Genomic DNA, 19426 nt, shown 5'->3' with positions numbered 1-19426 from the left:
CAGTTTAAATGTCTGACTTTCAGGTAACTTAAAATATTGTGGATTCCAATAGTGTGGATATTTGTCTATTTCTTCCACCCCAAATGGGTTTATGTTCCAGTTAATTGCTACACTATAAAGAGAAAACATTATGTTTTTAATGCAGCAGTTGATTCTGAAGCAGGTGCAAAGGCAAATTAGAATGACAAACACTCACTAAACTGATCCCTCCTTCATCCTCTTCCACACTACTGCAATTGCGTTTCACTTGCTTTGCTTCAAAAATACAATCCTTTAATGTTTATTCTGTTATAAAATCAGTTTAATTATTACTTTTGAATATATTCTAGATATGTACACATTTTGTATCTTTCATTTTACACGGGACAGCTGAAGAGGAAATCATCTTGTTCACTTCATATTTTTCAGCCATTATATATATATTGTCAGGACAACTCTATTGAAACATCACGACTTTAGTAATCAGTTTATTACACAGTTTAATCATTGAAACACACAAGCTCAACGAGCTTTCAGGTCATGAAATATATACACTTTCTTTCATAGGAATCCATTCCCTCACATCCAGATAGAACAGAGCACTTAAAGGGGAAGAGCCAATAATACTAATAAAAACTGAAAGCAAAATGCAACCCAGGAAGGTAGAGGAAAAACTATTGTTTAACTAACAGCTTGGTTATTAACTATTGACCAAAATCTGCACTTTCACTGGATGTGGGTACATTCCTGGTCATGACATTTATGCAAAAATAAAGGGAGAAATAATTCCTTCAGAATATACCTGCAATACACAAACAAACAGAAGACCACCTTTCTATTCATAACCTGCTATGAGTTTAAAAGAATTGCTGATAATTTATACAAAAATACATCTCCCTCCCACTGATTAGTAGTGAAAAATATTGCCTGGAAGCACAGGAAAAGAAAAAACACATTTCAACATACCCCAACTTAAAATGGTAAGGAATGCTTTTAGATTCACAACTCTTTGTTACAACCGATTAACTGGCCCTAACACACTTCTGTGTTCAATGCCAAACTAGCAAGATATAGGGAGCACATTATTTGCAAGTTTGCTGTTCCAAATATGTACAACACAGCACAGCCCTGCTGGGTCAAGTAAGCATGTGCACAGGGCAAGAGGAGGCGTGGGTTCATAGAGAGCAGTCAAATGGATACCAAAACAACTTGTTTTCTTTCAAAGTCCCCTAGCCATCGTTGTAGAGGTGTAGCCACAGTTCTCCAATACTACATTGCATACTTTTGTGTCCATTCCCGAGCTATTCTGTTGTACCTACAAAAGAAACAAAAAACAATAAATCAGTGAACAAATAGGAACATTTGTTTAGTTTCAAAATCCTACAGTATAGGCAGTGCAAAGAATATGCAGAGCAATTTTACTACACAGTTTGAGCTTGCATGCTATCAAGCTTCTTGTTCTTTGTTGGTTCCCGTCACCTCAATTGTGAATATATACTGCTTGCGGTCTAGAGAATGCCGGGACAGCTAACTAAAGCCGGCCTGGAAATTGACAAACATGTGACCAAAACGTCCAGGTTTCGAATAACAAAAAGTAAGGAATACAGCAATATTGTGCCGTATCGGTACAGCTTTGAAATATTAGAGGTACAGAGGCTCTCAAAAGTATTCACCCCCTTGGACTTTTCCACATTGATTTAATTATGAGTTTTTGCCACTGATCAACACAAAAAAAGTCCATAATGTCAAAGTGAAAAATAAAATTTACAAATGGTTCTAAATTAATTACAAATACAATACAGAAAATAATTGATTGCATAAGTATTCACCCCCTTGAGTCAATTTTTGGTAAAGGCACCTTTGGCAGTAATTACAGCCATGAGTCTATTTGGATGAGTCTCTACCAGCTTTGCACATCTGGACTGCAATTTTTGCCCATTCTTCTTTGCAAAATTGCTCAAGCACCATCAAGTTGGATGGGGACCGTTGGTGAACAGCAATTTTCAACTCTTTCCACATAGTCTCAATAGGACTGAGGTCCCGGGCTTTGATTGGGCCACTCCAGGACATTGACCTTTTTGTTTTTAAGCCACTCCAGTGTGGCTTTGGCTGTATGTTTGGGGGTCATTGTCCTGCTGGAAGATGAGTCTTCTCCCAAGTCCCAGGTCTCTTGCAGGTTTTCCTCCAGGATTTCTCTGGACTTTGCTGCATCCATTTTGCCCTCTAGCTTCACAAGCTTTCCAGGCCCTGACGCAGAGAAGCATCCCCATAGCATGATGCTGCCACCACCATGCTTCACGGTGGGGATGGTGTTCTCAGGATGATGTGCAGTGTTAGGCTTGCGCCAAACACAGATCTTAGCGTTGAGGTCAAAACGCTCTATTTTGGTCTCATCAGACCACAGAATCTTATTCCACTTGGTCGCAGAGTCTCCCACATGCCTTCTGGAAAACGATAGCCGAGACTTGAAGTGAGTATTTTTCAACAATGGCTTTCTTTTTGCCACTCTCCCATAAAAAGGCCAGTTTTGTGAAACACCAGGGCTATTGTTGCCATATGCACAGTGTCTCCAAGCTCAGCCGTGGAAGACTAACTCCTTTAGAATTGCCATAGGTCTTTTGGTGGCCTCCCTGACTAGTGCCCTTCTCACCAGGATACTTCGTTTTTGAGGACGGCCTGTTCTAGACAGATTCACAGTTGTGCCATATTCTCTCCATTTCTTAATAATGGACTTTACTATGCTCCAGGGGATATTCAATGCCTTGGAAATGTTCTTATGTCCTACCCCTGATTGGTGCTTTTGAAGAACCTTATTCTGGATTTGCTTTTAATGTTCCTTTGTCTTCATGATATAGTTTGTGTTAGGAAATGTACTAACCAACTGTGGGACCTCCCAGAGACAGGTGTATTTAACCTGAAATCATGTGAAACATCTTAATTGCACACAGGTGGATTCCATTCAACTAATTATGTGACTTCTAAAGACAATTGGTTGCACCAGAGCTTATTTAGGTGTGACATAGCAAAGGGGGTGAACACTTATGTAATCGAACCATCTGTAGATTTTGTTTTTCACACTGACATTACGGACTTTTTGTGATCAGTGGCAAAAACTCCTAATTAAATCCATTTTGATTCCATGTTGTAACACAGTAAAATGTGGAAAAGTCCAAGAGGGTGAATACTTTTGAGAGCCACTGTAGGCCTTAAAAGTATGTGCTTACGTTATAAGGCTCTTGATTATAACGCTCCTACAGCTTGTTCCCCTTTGTAATTCAAAGTAACATTACAGTTAAAACGCAAAGCTGTAGTTACTGCATTCCCCATAAGTTCGCATTAAAGTATGCACAGTACTTTTTGAAAGTACTATTAAATGTTGCATTTTACTCACTGGGTCTACATTGGAGAGTAAACTACTGTATGCAGTGTATATTAGCAGTTACTAGTGGTTGAGGTTCTGTTGCATAATTTGCATCTACACATTTTAGTTAAAATATTTCTTGTGTTTTAATATTGCTATGCTTGTTTTTACATCTTTTTAATAACACAAACCTACTGTATCAGCTGAGCCAATAGGAAAGTTTAGACATTAAGAGTTTATGAAGTAGTACTTAACAGGACAAACTAAAAAAGACAATATTTATTATACATACATCAATAATAACGGCAACATACAAAGTGCAGCACTAAGTGTACAGTAGTTGATAGGCCTACTTTGTTACACAGATTCCATCCAAAGTGATGTCTTAATGAACACATCAGCTGCAGTGTTCCACATTAAACCAATCTTGCATTGTAGTACAAACAGGGATTTTCACTCACTTCTCTCTGTCGGTTTTGTAGATGCGCGCAATCTCGGGGACTAAAGGATCATCTGGATTCGGATCACATAACAGTGAACAGATGGACAAGAGGACTGCAAAATAAAGTGAAGTAACTTAAAAACTGGATAAAGTGGAACCAGACCAGTTCTGTATGTATCTGCTACAGCCACAGAGACATGACTATTAGGATGTTGGCTACTGAAGTCAATGCATTACAGTATCTATATTGCTCATCTCACAGATCCTGATTAGTACTAGGTAAGGCAGTCCAATCATGTCAGCCACTCACTTATTAGAGTGGAACAACTGAAGGGGAAGGGGTGGAGTCGACCTTGCATTAACTGTAGTGTGGCTGGGCAGGGCCCTGCACATGGAAATGTGTAAATAGTGTGTGCTTGCAGGAGTGCCATTTTTTGGGTTTATAATTTGCTTTAGATATTTAAAGTTTAAAATCAGAGCTTGTTAATCCTCTTATGTTTCGGGTCTATTTAAACCAACACTGGTTTCCATTGACCTAAATTCTACTTTTGTCTTTCTCTATAATATTGTACAACTTTTCTTAGGTTGGGGGTCACAAAGTTAACAAAATAATAACTTTAAGGATGTTTATTTGATTTAGAACTGATCTTGTATACAAACAATGCCGTGGGTCAATATGACCCGAGGTATTTACCCATGTACTGTAGTTTTGTATGCATGAAGTAAATCAATTGCTTTCACTTGGTTTTAACCAAACATCTCCACGTATGAATCCATGTAGGCTGTCAAATTCCAGTGTCATCACAATGGTTCCTGGATCTACTGCATATACTGTTACTCACATTCACGATATAGCACCAGCAATCAAATATAATACTGGAAATGAGCAGCATTGAAGGCAGGCATGTACTTGGTGCAAAGCGGAAATAATTTGATCATTTTGATATGCATGCATACATTGGGTTTCTTTTGTTAGCTGGAGTGTACAGATCCAAAGAAGCAGCAACTGCTAGTCTGTGGAATACAGAGACTGGTAGGGCTATATCTCTAGCCACTATATCGCTGGAAACAATTCACATCACTGCTAGAATGATTTCCTTTGATAATTGTGGTACCAGAGCCAATAGGCAAAAGGCAAATGAGCTGCTATCAGGTAAGTGTGGGGTTAATGGGTAGAAATGCTGCCTTTCCTTTACAACCCAGGACCAAATGTTACAGTGGATGAATGTCTGGTCTCCTACAGAGGGCACGGTCTGCCTGCAGCAACTTTTGCCCTTCATGCAATGACAATAAGACAAACATTAACGGTGCAAAATGCAGAAAGTATCTGTGTAATCACATTCATCCTCTGTATATTTAAATCTTTAAAAACTGTGCACATTTTTGAAGAGTAAATTTCTCATTTATATTTATATATATATATATATATATATATATATATATATAATATATATATATATATATATATATATATATATATATATATATTTATTATTATATATATATACACACACACACACACACACACACACAAACAATGCTAATCACACTGAATATAAAAACAATTAAACAATTCAAGTCTGGAAACATAAAAGTGACCAATTTTGTTTTGAAACTAGAAAAAGAATGGTTACCATTAACAGTCATGATGGAAAATACTATAAAATGACTGCATCTGTGTTTGTCATGTTTTTTTTAATAATTTGTGCAAACTCCATGGCCGAACGTATCAAGAAAAATAAAACCGTGCTCAGTTCTTCAGTGCTGTAAGGAGCAAGCCACAATATACAAATCGGCTTGCTCTGATGCCTACATATGCCAGTTGACAAAGAAACTGACTGGATTGTGTGCCATGGCTGCTCCCTGCTAGAAACTAGAGCAATTGACCCTTCCATTCCGCTGAACTACCTGTTTGGGGTCTGACTGGCATAAAGTGACATGTGTGTCAGCTTGTGTGTCAGGACAAATATTCACCGAAAGTAAACTGTATTATACAGTCTACACCTCCTTTCAAAATTATCTCCGTTGGAACCAATCACCTTCAAAATCACACACCAAGTTAAGTGGCCTCCACCTGTGTTAAATTAGTGATTCACTTGATTCAGGATAAATTCAGCAGTTCCTGTAGGTTCCCTCTGGAATTATGATCTTTTAGTTTTGTATTTTTAACATGATTTTTTTCTCAATAAAAACTTATTTCCCCTTAAGTGTGGACTATGGTGCGTAGATAAGTGGAAAAAAATTCCAATTTAAATACATGAAACACTGAGGCACTGACACAACAAAATGTGAAAAAAAAGTTCAAGGGGGTGTAGACTTTCTATAGGCACTGTACCTTTCTAAACAGCTGGGAATCTGAACATTATAGAATAATGATTTAAATTTGATGAAGTATACCCTACAATTACCTAGATTGAATGTAACAAATTTTTCTTTAGAAATGTCTTAGAAACATGTCATTTAGTGATCTCCTATGTAAAACTTAGGATCAGAAAGAATATTCTAAATTCCATATCTGGTTTTCATTTTATACCATATTGTTTGACGGGTGCGTAATGTGAAGTAGTTCACCATTAAACAGATCTGTCAATTCATCAACATATGTAAAAAAAAAAAAATGTTCAGATCAGTAAGCATGCTTGGTTCTGTAAAGCAATGCAGTCTGCTCTCCGGTAATGCTGCGCTTTAAAATTATGGTATATACAGTACTCAAAACCGAAACCTAAGATACTGAAACGCTGCATCTCACAATAAGAGGTATTTCTATTGGCCTGGGGCTTTAGTGAAATGCATTTTGATTGGCGAGTCATCCATGATGTTTATCCTATGAATATTTTACTATAGTTAATATTTTGTTAATTTATTTTTGGGTTTATAAACATTTGATGATTTAGGATGATTTCCGGTAAGATTTTGCCTAATCTTCAGACAAAAAAAAATAGTTCTCAAAGAACCTATGGTGCATGGCGATGGTTTTTCAAAAAGTGATAATAATCCTGGTATGATATTAAATGAGGTGATGCAAAACAGGTTACTCTGTACATAAAACCATCGCCGATTGGTTGTTGGAGCCTTTGGAGGACCAAGAGGACCCCGGTTCAAATCCCGGCTCAGCCACAGACTCCTTGTGTGACCCTGAGCAAGTCCAGCAAGTAGGTTGTCTGGATTGTGATGCCCTTTGTCTTATCCATTGAAGCATGCCCTTGTCTTAACTGGGCAAAGAGTTTTCAGCAGATTGCTGAAAGTTGGGATGATTTTAGCTAAGGTGTTAGTTGTGGTAACTACTACTCCGATAGAATCTGCTCCCTGAAAGTAGCCATCTCGTGGTTCCTGTTGTAGCTCCCAAGGAAGGATTGATGCTGAGGGATACTGGGAAGATTTAGTTAAAAATGAAAAAAAGGAGACATCCCTATGCATATTACCTGTAGTTTTGCTTCTCTTAACAAGGAGATTCTTGCTGCTAGTGCCCAGAAACTGTTGAAATGACTGTGCTGTTGGCCTGGTCCCTATATAGAAGAGGCTTTTCAGATGGTCACATGATGGTATGTGACCATCCTCTCCTATACGAAATACACTTGAAGATAAACTCTTCCTGCAAGGGCATGGAGTTGGGTTTCCAGAATGCTGCGAGTACGTTGTGGAGAGAGACGATATTTCACTGTAGACCAATAAGCCGCTCTCCTGGGGAAAAAAAAAAAAAAAGGGGACGAGTCTTCTTACTGTGCTCCAGAGTTTACTTGGCATTTTCGTGAGAGAGAACTTGCCCTCAAAAGTCGTCTAATGATGTATGTCTTGCCTTGTGATGTTATTTCATCTACACTTCATGAATATTTCAGATAGAGATCCAAGACAAAAAAAAAAAAACCCTGGCACTGGCAGGTTCCGATGGAGAACAGGTATTGCTTATGTATGTGGAGATGGAAGTGGCTCTCCTACAGATCTATTGGAAACTATCAGTCTCCTGCGAAGGCTGCCCCGATGACGGTGGTGGAGGTGCCATCCTGAACTTTCCCCAAATGTAGTGTTCAGACCCGAATTTCTTTTACTACTACCAATACCTGGAATGGACCCCTTTTGAAAGGATGAGACCAGGGATTGAATCCTTTGTAAACCCTCTGTAGCACAACCAGTTCTCAGTGTGCAGATATGTCCGTCGCTGGTGTTACTGTTCTCACTGTTGTTGGCTATTTATCCTGTAGGGCAGCAGGTTAATTTAAGTTCCAGGCCCGTAGGGAGCGAATGTATATTTTGCCTGCTTGCCAGAAAGTGGGGTAGGAGCTAGAAATATCAGGAAGTAAACTTGCCTATTTCCCTATTATGGCAATAGAAAGATTAGCACCCCTGGCCGAGCTGGAAGTGGCTTCCCTTTCCAAAGGGTACTAGACTCACCAATGCCTGAAAGGCAACTGCTTGTTAAGAATCCCCCACTGGGGAATGCACAGCTCACAGCCGTTGAGCAGGATAGATCCACCTAGATAACACATCCTGCAGTGATGACATTTGCAAAGCTGTGACGTTAGTGTCAAATGTACACCAGCCTCTAGCTTCAATACTTACACTCCAGTGTATTGCTAGTATATACTAGTTGGTGTAGATGTCTGCCCAACCACAGACACCCTGAACTCCAGCTTGTGTTGATATTAGGTGACCTAGCTTATAGTTACTACACTGAACAAAAATGTAAAGTGTTGGTCCCATGTTTCATGAGCTGAAATAAAAGAACCCAGAAATTTTCCATATGCACAAAAAGCTTCTCTCAAATTTTGTGCACAAATTTGTTTATATCTCTGTTAGTGAGCATTTCTCCTTTGCCAAGATAATCCATCCACGTGACAAGTGTGGCATATCAAGAAGCTGATTAAATAGCATGATCATTACACAGGTGCACCTTGTGCTGGGGACAATAAAAGGCCACTCTAAAAAGTGCAGTTTTGCCACACAACACAATGCGACACAATGCGATGTCTCAAGTTTTGAGGGAGCTTGCAATTTGCATGCTGACTGCAGGAATGTCCACCAGAGCTGTTGCCAGAGAATTGAATGTTCATTTCTCTACCATAAGCCGCCTCCAACGTCGTTTTAGAGAATTTGGCAGTACGTCCAACCGGCCTCACAACCGCAGACCACGTGTAACCACGCCAGCCCAGGACCTCCACATCTGGCTTCTTCACCTGCGGGATCGTCTGAGACCAGCCACCCGGACAGCTGATGAAACTGTGGGTTTGCACAACCAAAGAATTTCTGCACAAACTGTCAGAAACCGTCTCACGGAAGCTCAACTGGGTGCAGTCGTCCTTACCAGGGTCTTGACCTGACTTCAGTTAGGCACTGACCGACTTCAGTGGGAAAATGCACACCTTCGATAGCCACTGGCATGCTGGAGAAGCGTGCTCTTCACAGATGAATCCCAGTTTCAACTGTACTGGCAGATGGCAGACAGTGTGTATGGCGTCGTGTGGGCGAGTGGTTTGCTGATGTCAACGTTGTCAGAGTGCCCCATGGTGGCTGTGGGGTTATGGTATGGGCAGGCATAAGCTACGGACAACGAACACAATTGCATTCTATTGATTGCAATTTGAATGCAGAGATACCGTGACGAGATCCTGGATGCCCATTGTCATGCCATTCATCCGTCGCCATCACCTCATGTTTCAGCATGATAATGCACGGCCCCATGTCGCAAGGATCTGTACACAATTCCTGGAAGCTGAAAATGTCCCAGTTCTTCCATGGCCTGCATACTCAGACATGTCACCCATTGAGCATGTTTGGGATGCTTATGGATTGACGTGTACGACAGCGTGTTCCAGTTCCCGCCAATATCCAGCAACTTCACACAGCCATTGAAGAGGAGTGGGACAACATTCCACAGGCCACAACAGCCTTATCAACTCTATGCGAAGGAGATGTGTCGTGCTGCACGAGGCAAATGGTGGTCACAACAGATACCCACTGGTTTTCTGATCCACACCCCTACCTTTTTTTTTTTTTTTTTTTTTTTTTTTTAGGTATCTGTGACCAACTGATGCACATCTGTATTCCCAGGTCATGTGAAATCCACAGATAAGGGCTTAATGAATTTATTTCAATTTCCTTATATGAACTGTAACTCAGTAAAATCTTTGAAATTGTTGCAAGTTGCGTTTATATTTTTGTTCAGTGTAACAAGTCTGCTGCATGTGGAGATGGTGCAATCCTTTTCAAGCTAGGTGTCAATCCACCCTCAGGTGGTGGAGCCAGAAAGAACTTCAGTTTTGGCTGAACAAGTAGAACTTACCCCTTAAGATGTTAAGGAAAATATCCATGTTTAAATCTGGTTACTGAAGTTGAGGATGAAATCCCTCTAAAAAACAGCATCAGCATATCTATACACAACGACTCACCAATATTTTATTATTACTTCATCTGGCAGATGTCTTATACAAGGTGACTTACAGGAGTACAGGTCAAATACATAGCCCATTAGGTCTCCAGATTGCCTTCTTTAATGTGTATTTATTTACTGGTGCAGGAACTACACTCACCTATTTGGGTCTGGTACCTGGTTAAGTCTGGGTCTTTAAGTTGCGAGAGGTGAAACCTTCTCATCCCAGCATCAGCATACATGTATGTAGGCGATTCCTCCATACAGCCTTTTGGGTTTCCAGACCACCTCACAGAAGGTTTTCTTATCCTCTGCATCAGCAGTTGCTACAGGAATTGGCCCATCAGGACTCTGTATCTGACGTTGGGGAGAGGGTGAAACCCTCTCGCAGGGTCACAATTGGTACATACACAACTGTGTATTCCAGCATGGCCTCGTCAGGGGAGGAGTCAGTGATGTCACCTGGACCAGCCACTGCAGGTACAGTACCGCCGATTGCCTGTTACTGTGTTTGTCTTGGTGCCACCGTCGCCAAGTTACAGGCTACCACACCTGTGAACAGAAAAAACCTTCATACCATAACCCACTGGAAGAGGTTGATCAGTGTAGCTGGACATTCTTTTTTTCTTCTCCTGCTGTGCAGGGAAGCATACTAAACCACACCAAAAGGGAGTGATGACAACGCCTTTGTCAGAGCATTGGAATAGCAAAAGAAAATGTTGTCATCTCGTCTTGTGCAGTTCTGATCCCAGCATCTTGTGTTTTAAGGAGGAGTAACTGGAACAACGAAGGCCTTGTCTTCTGTGTTGGCGATCTTGATATTCTAACACACTTAAAACACGGATCCCTGATACAACAAAACAATAAAAATGAAAAAGAAAGAACAAGCAAATGCAGGAGAAATCTAGGCTTTTCTGGAGGAATATGGGCTTATGCACCAAAAAGGACTACATCATAGGAGGCTGTGTGGTCCAGTGGTTAAAGAAACGGGCTTGTAACCAGGAGGTCCCCGATTCAAATCCCAGCTCAGCCACTGACTCATTGTGTGACCCTGAGCAAGTCACTTAACCTCCTTGCACTCCGTCTTTCGGGTGAGACGTTGTTGTAAGTTACTCTGCAACTGATGCATAATTCACACACCCTAGTCTCATATCTTGTAAAATGCTTTGTGATGGTGGTCCACTATGAAAAAATATATGTAAAAAATTACAAATTCTTATTATAAGATTATCAACAATCTCTGGGTAAGAGATCAGTAAGAGATCAGTTTGTTTCCTCCTGACCAAGCAACATGGAAGACCAGGAGCTCACAATGTGTGGAGCTCAGACGAGGCAAGAAATAATGTTTGGTCTTGTCACACGCACCTACAACACTTCAAGTCCTATTTTTGTATACACCCACATTTATAAGGAAATGTTAGATACTGAATGTTCCATTGGTATACTATGACAGGGCAAAAGCCCTGCTTATGCAAATAAGTGTAAGGTTGGCAGGGATGGGGTTAAATTGGCCATAAGTGTGGCCATTCCCCAATGAGGTAACTGAGGAGTGGCCACCTGTATATACGGAAGAAGAAATCCTTTGTGTGGGGAAGAGGGAGTTAGATGAGTGTTCCTGTGTGGAAATGTGTTTTTGGAGCGCAAACCTTATAGCCTATATTGTTTTGTTTGTGTGAACCTTTTAATTTTGGCCCTTGTACTGTGTTTATTTTGTGCCCGTTTGTTTTTGTCAATGAAAAGTGCGCTTTGCGTGTAAAACTTCAGCTTTCTGTCTCTAGGTCGCTAGGGTGAGCTATACCACTTGTGACAAGACAAGAGGCAGCACTCTTACTCCTAGCAGATGGTTTCAGCATAAGTTTTGTGCTGCTTTACAAAAATATTCTCTGTAGCATCTAGCAACACATTTAAAACGAGTAGAGAATATCTGAACTGAACGCAAGTCAATATATTTATCAATATTGAAGCCATATTTTAACATTGCCAAGTTCCTCTTCACTTAAGCACTAACCATGTAGCCTGCTATTTATTCAGTGCCTTTTTGCAACTGTTAAGGCCTCTACACAGCAGACACGATGCGACAAGAGAATGTGTAGCACGACACACAGCAGCATGACAAAAAATACTAAAAACATGTATGATATGTGCTGTTCACACTACCTTCGGGAAAAAAAGCTCATTCTGCAGTATCAAAATATCCAAAGCTGTACAGCAAAGGACATAAGGAGGGACCTCTGGCCATCCACTTCAAGGAAACTGGATATAGCTGGTGTGTAGGACTAGTTTACCTTTACTGAAAAGTATTCTGAAAAGCCATTAAGTATTTTACATTTTTAATAACTGTATATCATACGCGCCTGTCATCACTGGTGTGAAAGGTAGTGGCACAGCAAAAGTACAATTTTATCACTTAAACAGAACACTTGAAATGGTTTTATTGATGTGCTTTAACCCTTAGCAGTCCATTTATTCACAATAAAACAGGTTTAAAAGGCACTGCATATCAACAGGACAATCAATACTTCATCTCTATCCATGTCCCACCCCTTGTTTGTGGTATTTATCACATACCTCTTCATAGTCGTGCATACTGATAAATCTTCTCCCGATCACTCGTTTTAAATCACCAAACTCCTCAATAATGCGTTCCAAGTCATTATTTTGTTACTATAATATCTCAAAAAGCTCTGCAAATGTCTGTGACACTCTTTGAGCGCTTGATGTGGAAGCAGCTATCTTCTTTCTTATGTTCGTGTTATCTCTGTGGTGCAGGGGCTTTCTGTACTGCTCAGATCCGCCCCTTTTTTCCGGCTTCTCTCAGCTCCTAACAGTCTCACTATCAATACTGAAGCCACTGAAAGGTTTTTTCTGTTTTTTCCAGAGAAAAAATGACTATAGACCTGTACCTGACATCTTTGATGATGGGGTCCGACATCGGACCAGAAAGGAAACACTGTAATGTTGGACCTGGTCCGACATAGGACTGCAGAGGGTTAATACTTCAGTTCCTATTGGTAATGTTTAGGTACAGTTCAAGACTGATTCATGTTTTATTTCCATGCGGTGAGGACACAGTTTTAAGATTCCATTACTGTTGATTACAGTTGTTGTAAATATTTGAAATGCGTGCCAAGTTTTAATAATTATTGTAATAGTATTCTGCAATGGGATGTATGCAACAGTTCAGTCTGTTAAGATAACTGTTAATGTGAAGTGCAAAATAGAATAAAATGTGTTTTCTAGTGTTGACAAATAATATAAAGCACTATTTTGTAATTTACTATAAATTTAAAAAAAATATTGTTTAGGATGGGGCAGCACACAGGTTTAGTATGTTGTATTTTCAACATGAAAAACAAGAAGAGATTATCTGTCGAAGTGACGAGTGAACAGCCAAGGGGGGATGGGGGGGATTGACATGCTTAGAAATTAGATCATTTCAAGCCCTGTTAAGGTACAATACAATTTAGGTTTCTGTGTAATAATTATCATAATGTTATGATGCAATTATTATAATAACAAGAGGTTACATTAAAGTTCTAATATTTAACATAAGCAGGTAAACAGTGGTGGCCAATACACCAAACACTGCGATCCGTTTTGGTGGATCTCAACGGGCAACATGCATACCTTTTGAAATAGTGAGTGCTGGAGACCACTGTGAGCGCAGAATATCAAGACAGATGCTGCCATTGCTGTTGATATTTGGGTGATAGATTCTTGTTGTAAATGCAACCTAAATTGGGAGACAAAATAAAAACTTATGCATTTACAGGTTAAAGTGCTCAAGTTTTATTTAAAAGGTGAAGTACATTATACACCAGAAAATCAAAAGGAGCTCACCTTTGGTGGTTTGAAGGGATAATCTGTGGGAAAGTGAATTGTCAAGAAAAATACTCCACCCTGGTAAGGACTGTCATTCTGGCAAAGTAAAATATAAAAAAACACATCAATAAGTAAATTAGTTTTTTTTTAAATTCTGAAATGGATGAAACAAATGAAGAAACATACTTACTGGTCCCATTATTGTGGCTTGCCAGTGGAACACTACAACAGAACAGGAAAAGAAAAGCAAGTGAAAACATTCCCAATCTAGAATTCCTGCCACCTGACTGGTTACTTGTTTTACACTGAATGTTTACTATAAAACACACACACTACACGAAGAGAAGTATTTTCTTAGTGTAACCAAAATAATTCTCAGATTCTAAACAATTACCCAAAGTTCAGTCCAACTTAAGCATGCAAAAATACTGAATTACACCAAGAAAATCCACGATTTTACATTCCAAGGGGCCATCAGTTTAACTGCACTGAGGTACCGCTACAGGTTAACTGCACCAGTCTTACATGGCTGGGATTCACAAAGAATAGAACAGAAGCAAGCCAGATGATTTTCTGACTAATCAGTTTTACCTCCAACACTGAACCAAAAAAGCATGGTTTTCACTGACGTTCATCGATTTTATTTATTTATTTATTTTTAAATTGATGAATTGAAAAAAGAAACAAGGACCAGGGGTCACAAATGGAGTTTAGAAAAAGGGGCATTCAGAACAGAAAATAGGAGACACTTTTTTACACAGAGAATTGTGAGGGTCTGGAATCAACTCCCCAGTAATGTTGTTGAAGCTGACACCCTGGGATCCTTCAAGAAGCTGCTTGATGAGATTTTGGGATCAATAAGCTACTAACAACCAAACGAGCAAGATGGGCCGAATGGCCTCCTCTCGTTTGTAAACTTTCTTATGTTCTTATGTTCTTAATTCCCATGCACTTCTATATTTCAGTTAAACCGGTTTTCAATAAAAGACTACTGAAAAACACATTTGTTAAGTGTGAGCAGGTGTGAAATACCCTCCCCAACGTGGTCAGCATCTCCAAGTACAAAGACAAATGCCCATGGGGTTTATATTGCAGTTAAAAGAAGGAGGCGTATGTCATTGCGTGACACGAGGTGTAGAAAGTGTGGCACCAGAAGCTAAAGCAAATCGTTTGGAAAGACAACAGACAGAACTCCCCTTTCAGGGTTGCCACACGAGTCCAGACAGCTCAAATTCAAAATTAACTGATGGACAGAGAAAAGGGTTTCACGAGCTAGCTATTTAATGAAGGAAAATGAATACGGTTTATAAAAACAGAGCAATTGGGATAGACTAAATGGTACATGAGGGGGAGGGGGTAAAAAGATTTCAAATTACTTAGGGCTGTGATCAAAGGTTCCTTTGCTAGCCAGGAATTTGAGAGTTCTAACCCTTTGAAGGTTCATCAGGAGGCATCACGCACTGTATGGTTTCTTTTTTTTTCTTTCTGTCAACAGAAACTGTTTGACAATATGTGAATACTATAAAATCACACATTAAATGTCATACACATGCGCAGTTGTATCTTTTGATCTGTATAATGTAAATTACTTAAAACAAAAGTTGTCCTATTACTTGTATAAAATCCACTACCAAATCATTATACGTACCAACCCCCTATATGGAGTTGCTGCCATGTGTGGAGCAGGGTATAGTATCGAAAGCACTGGGGGGGGGGGGGGGGGTATTTATAGCGGTTGTATTATTTCAGTAAAATATGTACTGAATACCTAGTGTACATGACAGTGTAAGAGAAGTGTTATGGTAGAATATGTTTGAAACATACAAAAAATATACACTAACACGAATAATTTTAAAAAAAAAAAAAAAAAAAAAAAAAAGAGCACCATCCGCCCCCCCCTCGAGCTCGTGTTATCCAGAATAACTAATTTCTTTATTTGCAATCTTCGACAGCAAAGCGTTGTGTAGTGTAAGCTGTATTGAAAGAAATGTTTCGAAAACCCTCTGCTGTTTGTTTTTTAGGTTGTCTGGGCATTCAACAAAAAAAAAAAAAAAAAAAAAAACACTCAAAACCAACTGGCACAACCAATCCCCAGGGTCACTTGACAAGCATAAGTTCATATTATTTTTAGTAGTAGTACAATGTGACTGAACCTGCTTTGATGGTGACTTAAATAAATCTTTGCTTTGCCTCAGTCAGCTGAAGCTCTTAATTGGCAAATAAACAAGTAGCTATGGTGACGTCACCAGTAAATTATGCAAATGAGTACCATCGAAGGTTGGAACCTTTCTTCGGTAATGTGTTCCGAACCTTCGAAGGTCAAAATGTACACTCTTACAGCCCTAAAAATACTGGACCTAAAAAAAAAAAAAAGGAGAAATGAAAAACTACTAAAGTGGACCTGTTCACACTGACCAGCATATTACCTCACAACTCATCAGCAAAGGGGACACAGCGAAGGGGTTTGAGTGTAAGGGCTGTGCATCTGTGGTACATGGGCTGCGATATGATATGTATCACATAGTCAAACATGAAATGTTTTTGTCTTATTGTGAATTTACAAACTAAACCCTTATGTTTACTTTAATAGTAATGCAGAAGTACAAAAAATAAATAAAATGTAATAAACTGAAATACGCGCAGGGCTTGTCAGGACTCTCAGGGTTGCAGTTGCCTGCATCCCTGCAGCATGCACCGGTTAGTCCGAGGCGGACAGCTAAACTGCAGATTGTTGTAATTGTTTTTTATTTTTTGTTTTTTTTAAATCATGCGAGTAATACACGCAAGCTTCAGAATATTTGCAAACTCATACTCTGTGCTGCAGTTCCTGCTCTGGAGAACTGGAAAACAAGGACACAGGAACATCTTGAAAATCGGAGCAGACTAAAGGACTGAACACTATAGTGAGTTGAGCTCCTTTCACGTGACCTGCTGTGTATGGTTCTATGTTTCTCTGAAATCCATTTCATGCTTTTTTGATGACCGCTTCCCAAGCATAAACAACTATTTGAATAATCAAGTTAGTTAGTTTGGGGAACTTGGTAGAAAAACAGACAGCAAGTTGGACCACAATTAATTTAATATTGCAATTAACAACATTTCTTGTGTGTGTGTATAATATATATATATATACACACATATATATTTATATATATATATAAAATATTGCAGGTTATACCCTAAATAAAAAAACATGTAGGGTATTGTAAAATTCATCTTGAAGCTAGCCACAGAGCTTCGGCAGAAACATTTTGATCAGAAAACAAAAGGATTCTGTGCTTGAGTAACACACACTGAAAAAAAAAAAATGTTACTTTTGTTTTAAGCTACAAAATACATTTATTTTTACGTTTTGTATGTATACGTTTACAAACTAGTTTCTTTTGAAATGTTTATTATAGTTTTTCTTTTTTTTTTTTTTTTTTTTTTTTTTTAAGTAATGCTTTATAGAGGGAAGTTAGAAAATAAAAATAAAAATTAATTGTTCAACTAAATACGACATTTTGGCTGTGCAGAGGTTTGATATGACGTGCTTGCACCTGATAGTTGTCTTTCATTTTAATATTGACGTAAACATCATAATGACTGTCTGCGGTGGTTTTAGGTATGAGTACAACTGTGGTGGTTCTAGTTTTCAAGGGACATTTAGAACATAAGAAAGTTTACAAACGAGAGGAAGCCATTCAGCCCATCTTGCTCGTTTGGTTGTTAGTAGCTTATTGATCCCAGAATCTCATCAAGCAGCATCTTGAAAGATCCCAGGGTGTCAGCTTCAACAACATTACTGGGGAGTTGATTCCAGACCCTCACAATTCTGTGTGTAAAAAAGAGCCTCCTATTTTCTGTTCTGAATGCCCCTTTGTCTAATCTCCATTTGTGACCCCTGGTCCTTGTTTCTTTTTTCAGGTCAAAAAAGTCCCTTGGGTCGACATTGTCAATACCTTTTAGAATTTTGAATGCTTGAATTAGGTCGCCGCGTAATCTTCTTTGTTCAAGACTGAACAGATTCAATTCTTTTAGCCTGTCTGCATATGACATGCCTTTTAAGCCCATAATAATTCTGGTCGCTCTTCTTTGCACTCTTTCTAGAGCAGCAATATCTTTTTTATAGCGAGGTGACCAGAACTGCACACAATATTCAAGATGAGGTCTTACTAGTGCATTGTACAGTTTTAACATTACTTCCCCCGATTTAAATTCAACACTTTTCACAATGTATCCGAGCATCTTGTTAGCCTTTTTTACAGCTTCCCCACATTGTCTAGATGAAGACATTTCTGAGTCAACAAAAACTCCTAGGTCTTTTTCATAGATTCCTTCTCCAATTTCAGTATCTCCCATATGATATTTATAATGTACATTTTTATTTCCTGCGTGCAGTACCTTACACTTTTCTCTATTAAATGTCATTTGCCATGTGTCTGCCCAGTTCTGAATCTTGTCTAGATCATTTTGAATGACCTTTGCTGCTGCAACAGTGTTTGCCACTCCTCCTACTTTTGTGTCGTCTGCAAATTTAACAAGTTTGCTCACTATACCAGAATCTAAATCATTAATGTAGATTAGGAATAGCAGAGGACCTAATACTGATCCCTGTGGTACACCACTGGTTACCACACTCCATTCTGAGGTTTTTCCTCTAATCAGTACTTTCTGTTTTCTACATGTTAACCACTCCCTAATCCATGTACATGTGTTTCCTTGAATCCCAACTGCGTTCAGTTTGAGAATTAATCTTTTGTGCGCGACTTTGTCAAAAGCTTTCTGGAAATCTAAATAAACCATGTCATATGCTTTGCAATTATCCATTATGGATGTTGCATCCTCAAAAAAATCAAGCAAGTTAGTTAGACACAATCTCCCTTTCCTAAAACCATGTTGACTGTCTCCCAGGACCCTGTTACCATATAGGTAATTTTCCATTTTGGATCTTATTATAGTTTCCATAAGTTTGCATATAGTAGAAGTCAGGCTTACTGGTCTGTAGTTACCTGGTTCAGTTTTGTTTCCCTTTTTGTGGATCGGTATTACATTTGCAATTTTCCAGTCTGTCGGTACCACCCCTGTGTTAAACTTAAGTCCTTTGTATTTCTTTTTTAATACGTGTTCTAATTTGAATACAAGTAGTGAATTTTGTTTAACTATTATGCACAACAGTGTTTTTACTTATTGGTCTTCTGTTGAAAAAAAAAAAAGTTCTTTATTTATGAAAATTAAAAATGTCAATGCATAAATTATCATTGATAAATGCCTATACTATAATCAAATACAAAATACGGGTGCCGATTGCACCACTACATAACACAGTACATTTATTAATATTTGCCAAAATATAAAGCATGTACTAAACAACCACAATCATTTTACAGGGTTTTCTAAATTATAGTTTGTAAATGAGCTTCTGTGTTTATGAAAGTTATGTTGACAGTCCGGTTTGTTTACACCGTTCAGTGAGCTG

General features: G+C 38.9%; 1 protein-coding gene across 3 annotated transcripts in view; it reads right to left on the bottom strand.

The window, feature by feature from the left end:
* Positions 1–451: 451 nt before the first annotated feature.
* Positions 452–19426, bottom strand: part of LOC121324205 (ubiquitin-conjugating enzyme E2 D2) — a 39573-nt gene continuing 20598 nt past the window's right edge. For all 3 annotated transcript variants that reach the window (XM_041265821.1, XM_041265823.1, XM_041265820.1), the window contains exons 3-7: positions 14159–14190; positions 13987–14064; positions 13774–13879; positions 3802–3895; positions 452–1294 (exon numbers count right to left, since the gene is read on the bottom strand). In XM_041265821.1, the coding sequence (XP_041121755.1) occupies positions 1249–1294; positions 3802–3895; positions 13774–13879; positions 13987–14064; positions 14159–14190 (356 nt within the window). In that variant the 3' untranslated portion in view covers positions 452–1248. The remainder of the gene's footprint in view (positions 1295–3801; positions 3896–13773; positions 13880–13986; positions 14065–14158; positions 14191–19426) is intronic.

The sequence above is a fragment of the Polyodon spathula genome, chromosome 12 (assembly GCF_017654505.1).
Source record: "Polyodon spathula isolate WHYD16114869_AA chromosome 12, ASM1765450v1, whole genome shotgun sequence".
Lineage (NCBI taxonomy): Eukaryota > Metazoa > Chordata > Actinopteri > Acipenseriformes > Polyodontidae > Polyodon > Polyodon spathula.
This window is presented reverse-complemented; position numbering and strand designations above follow the sequence as displayed.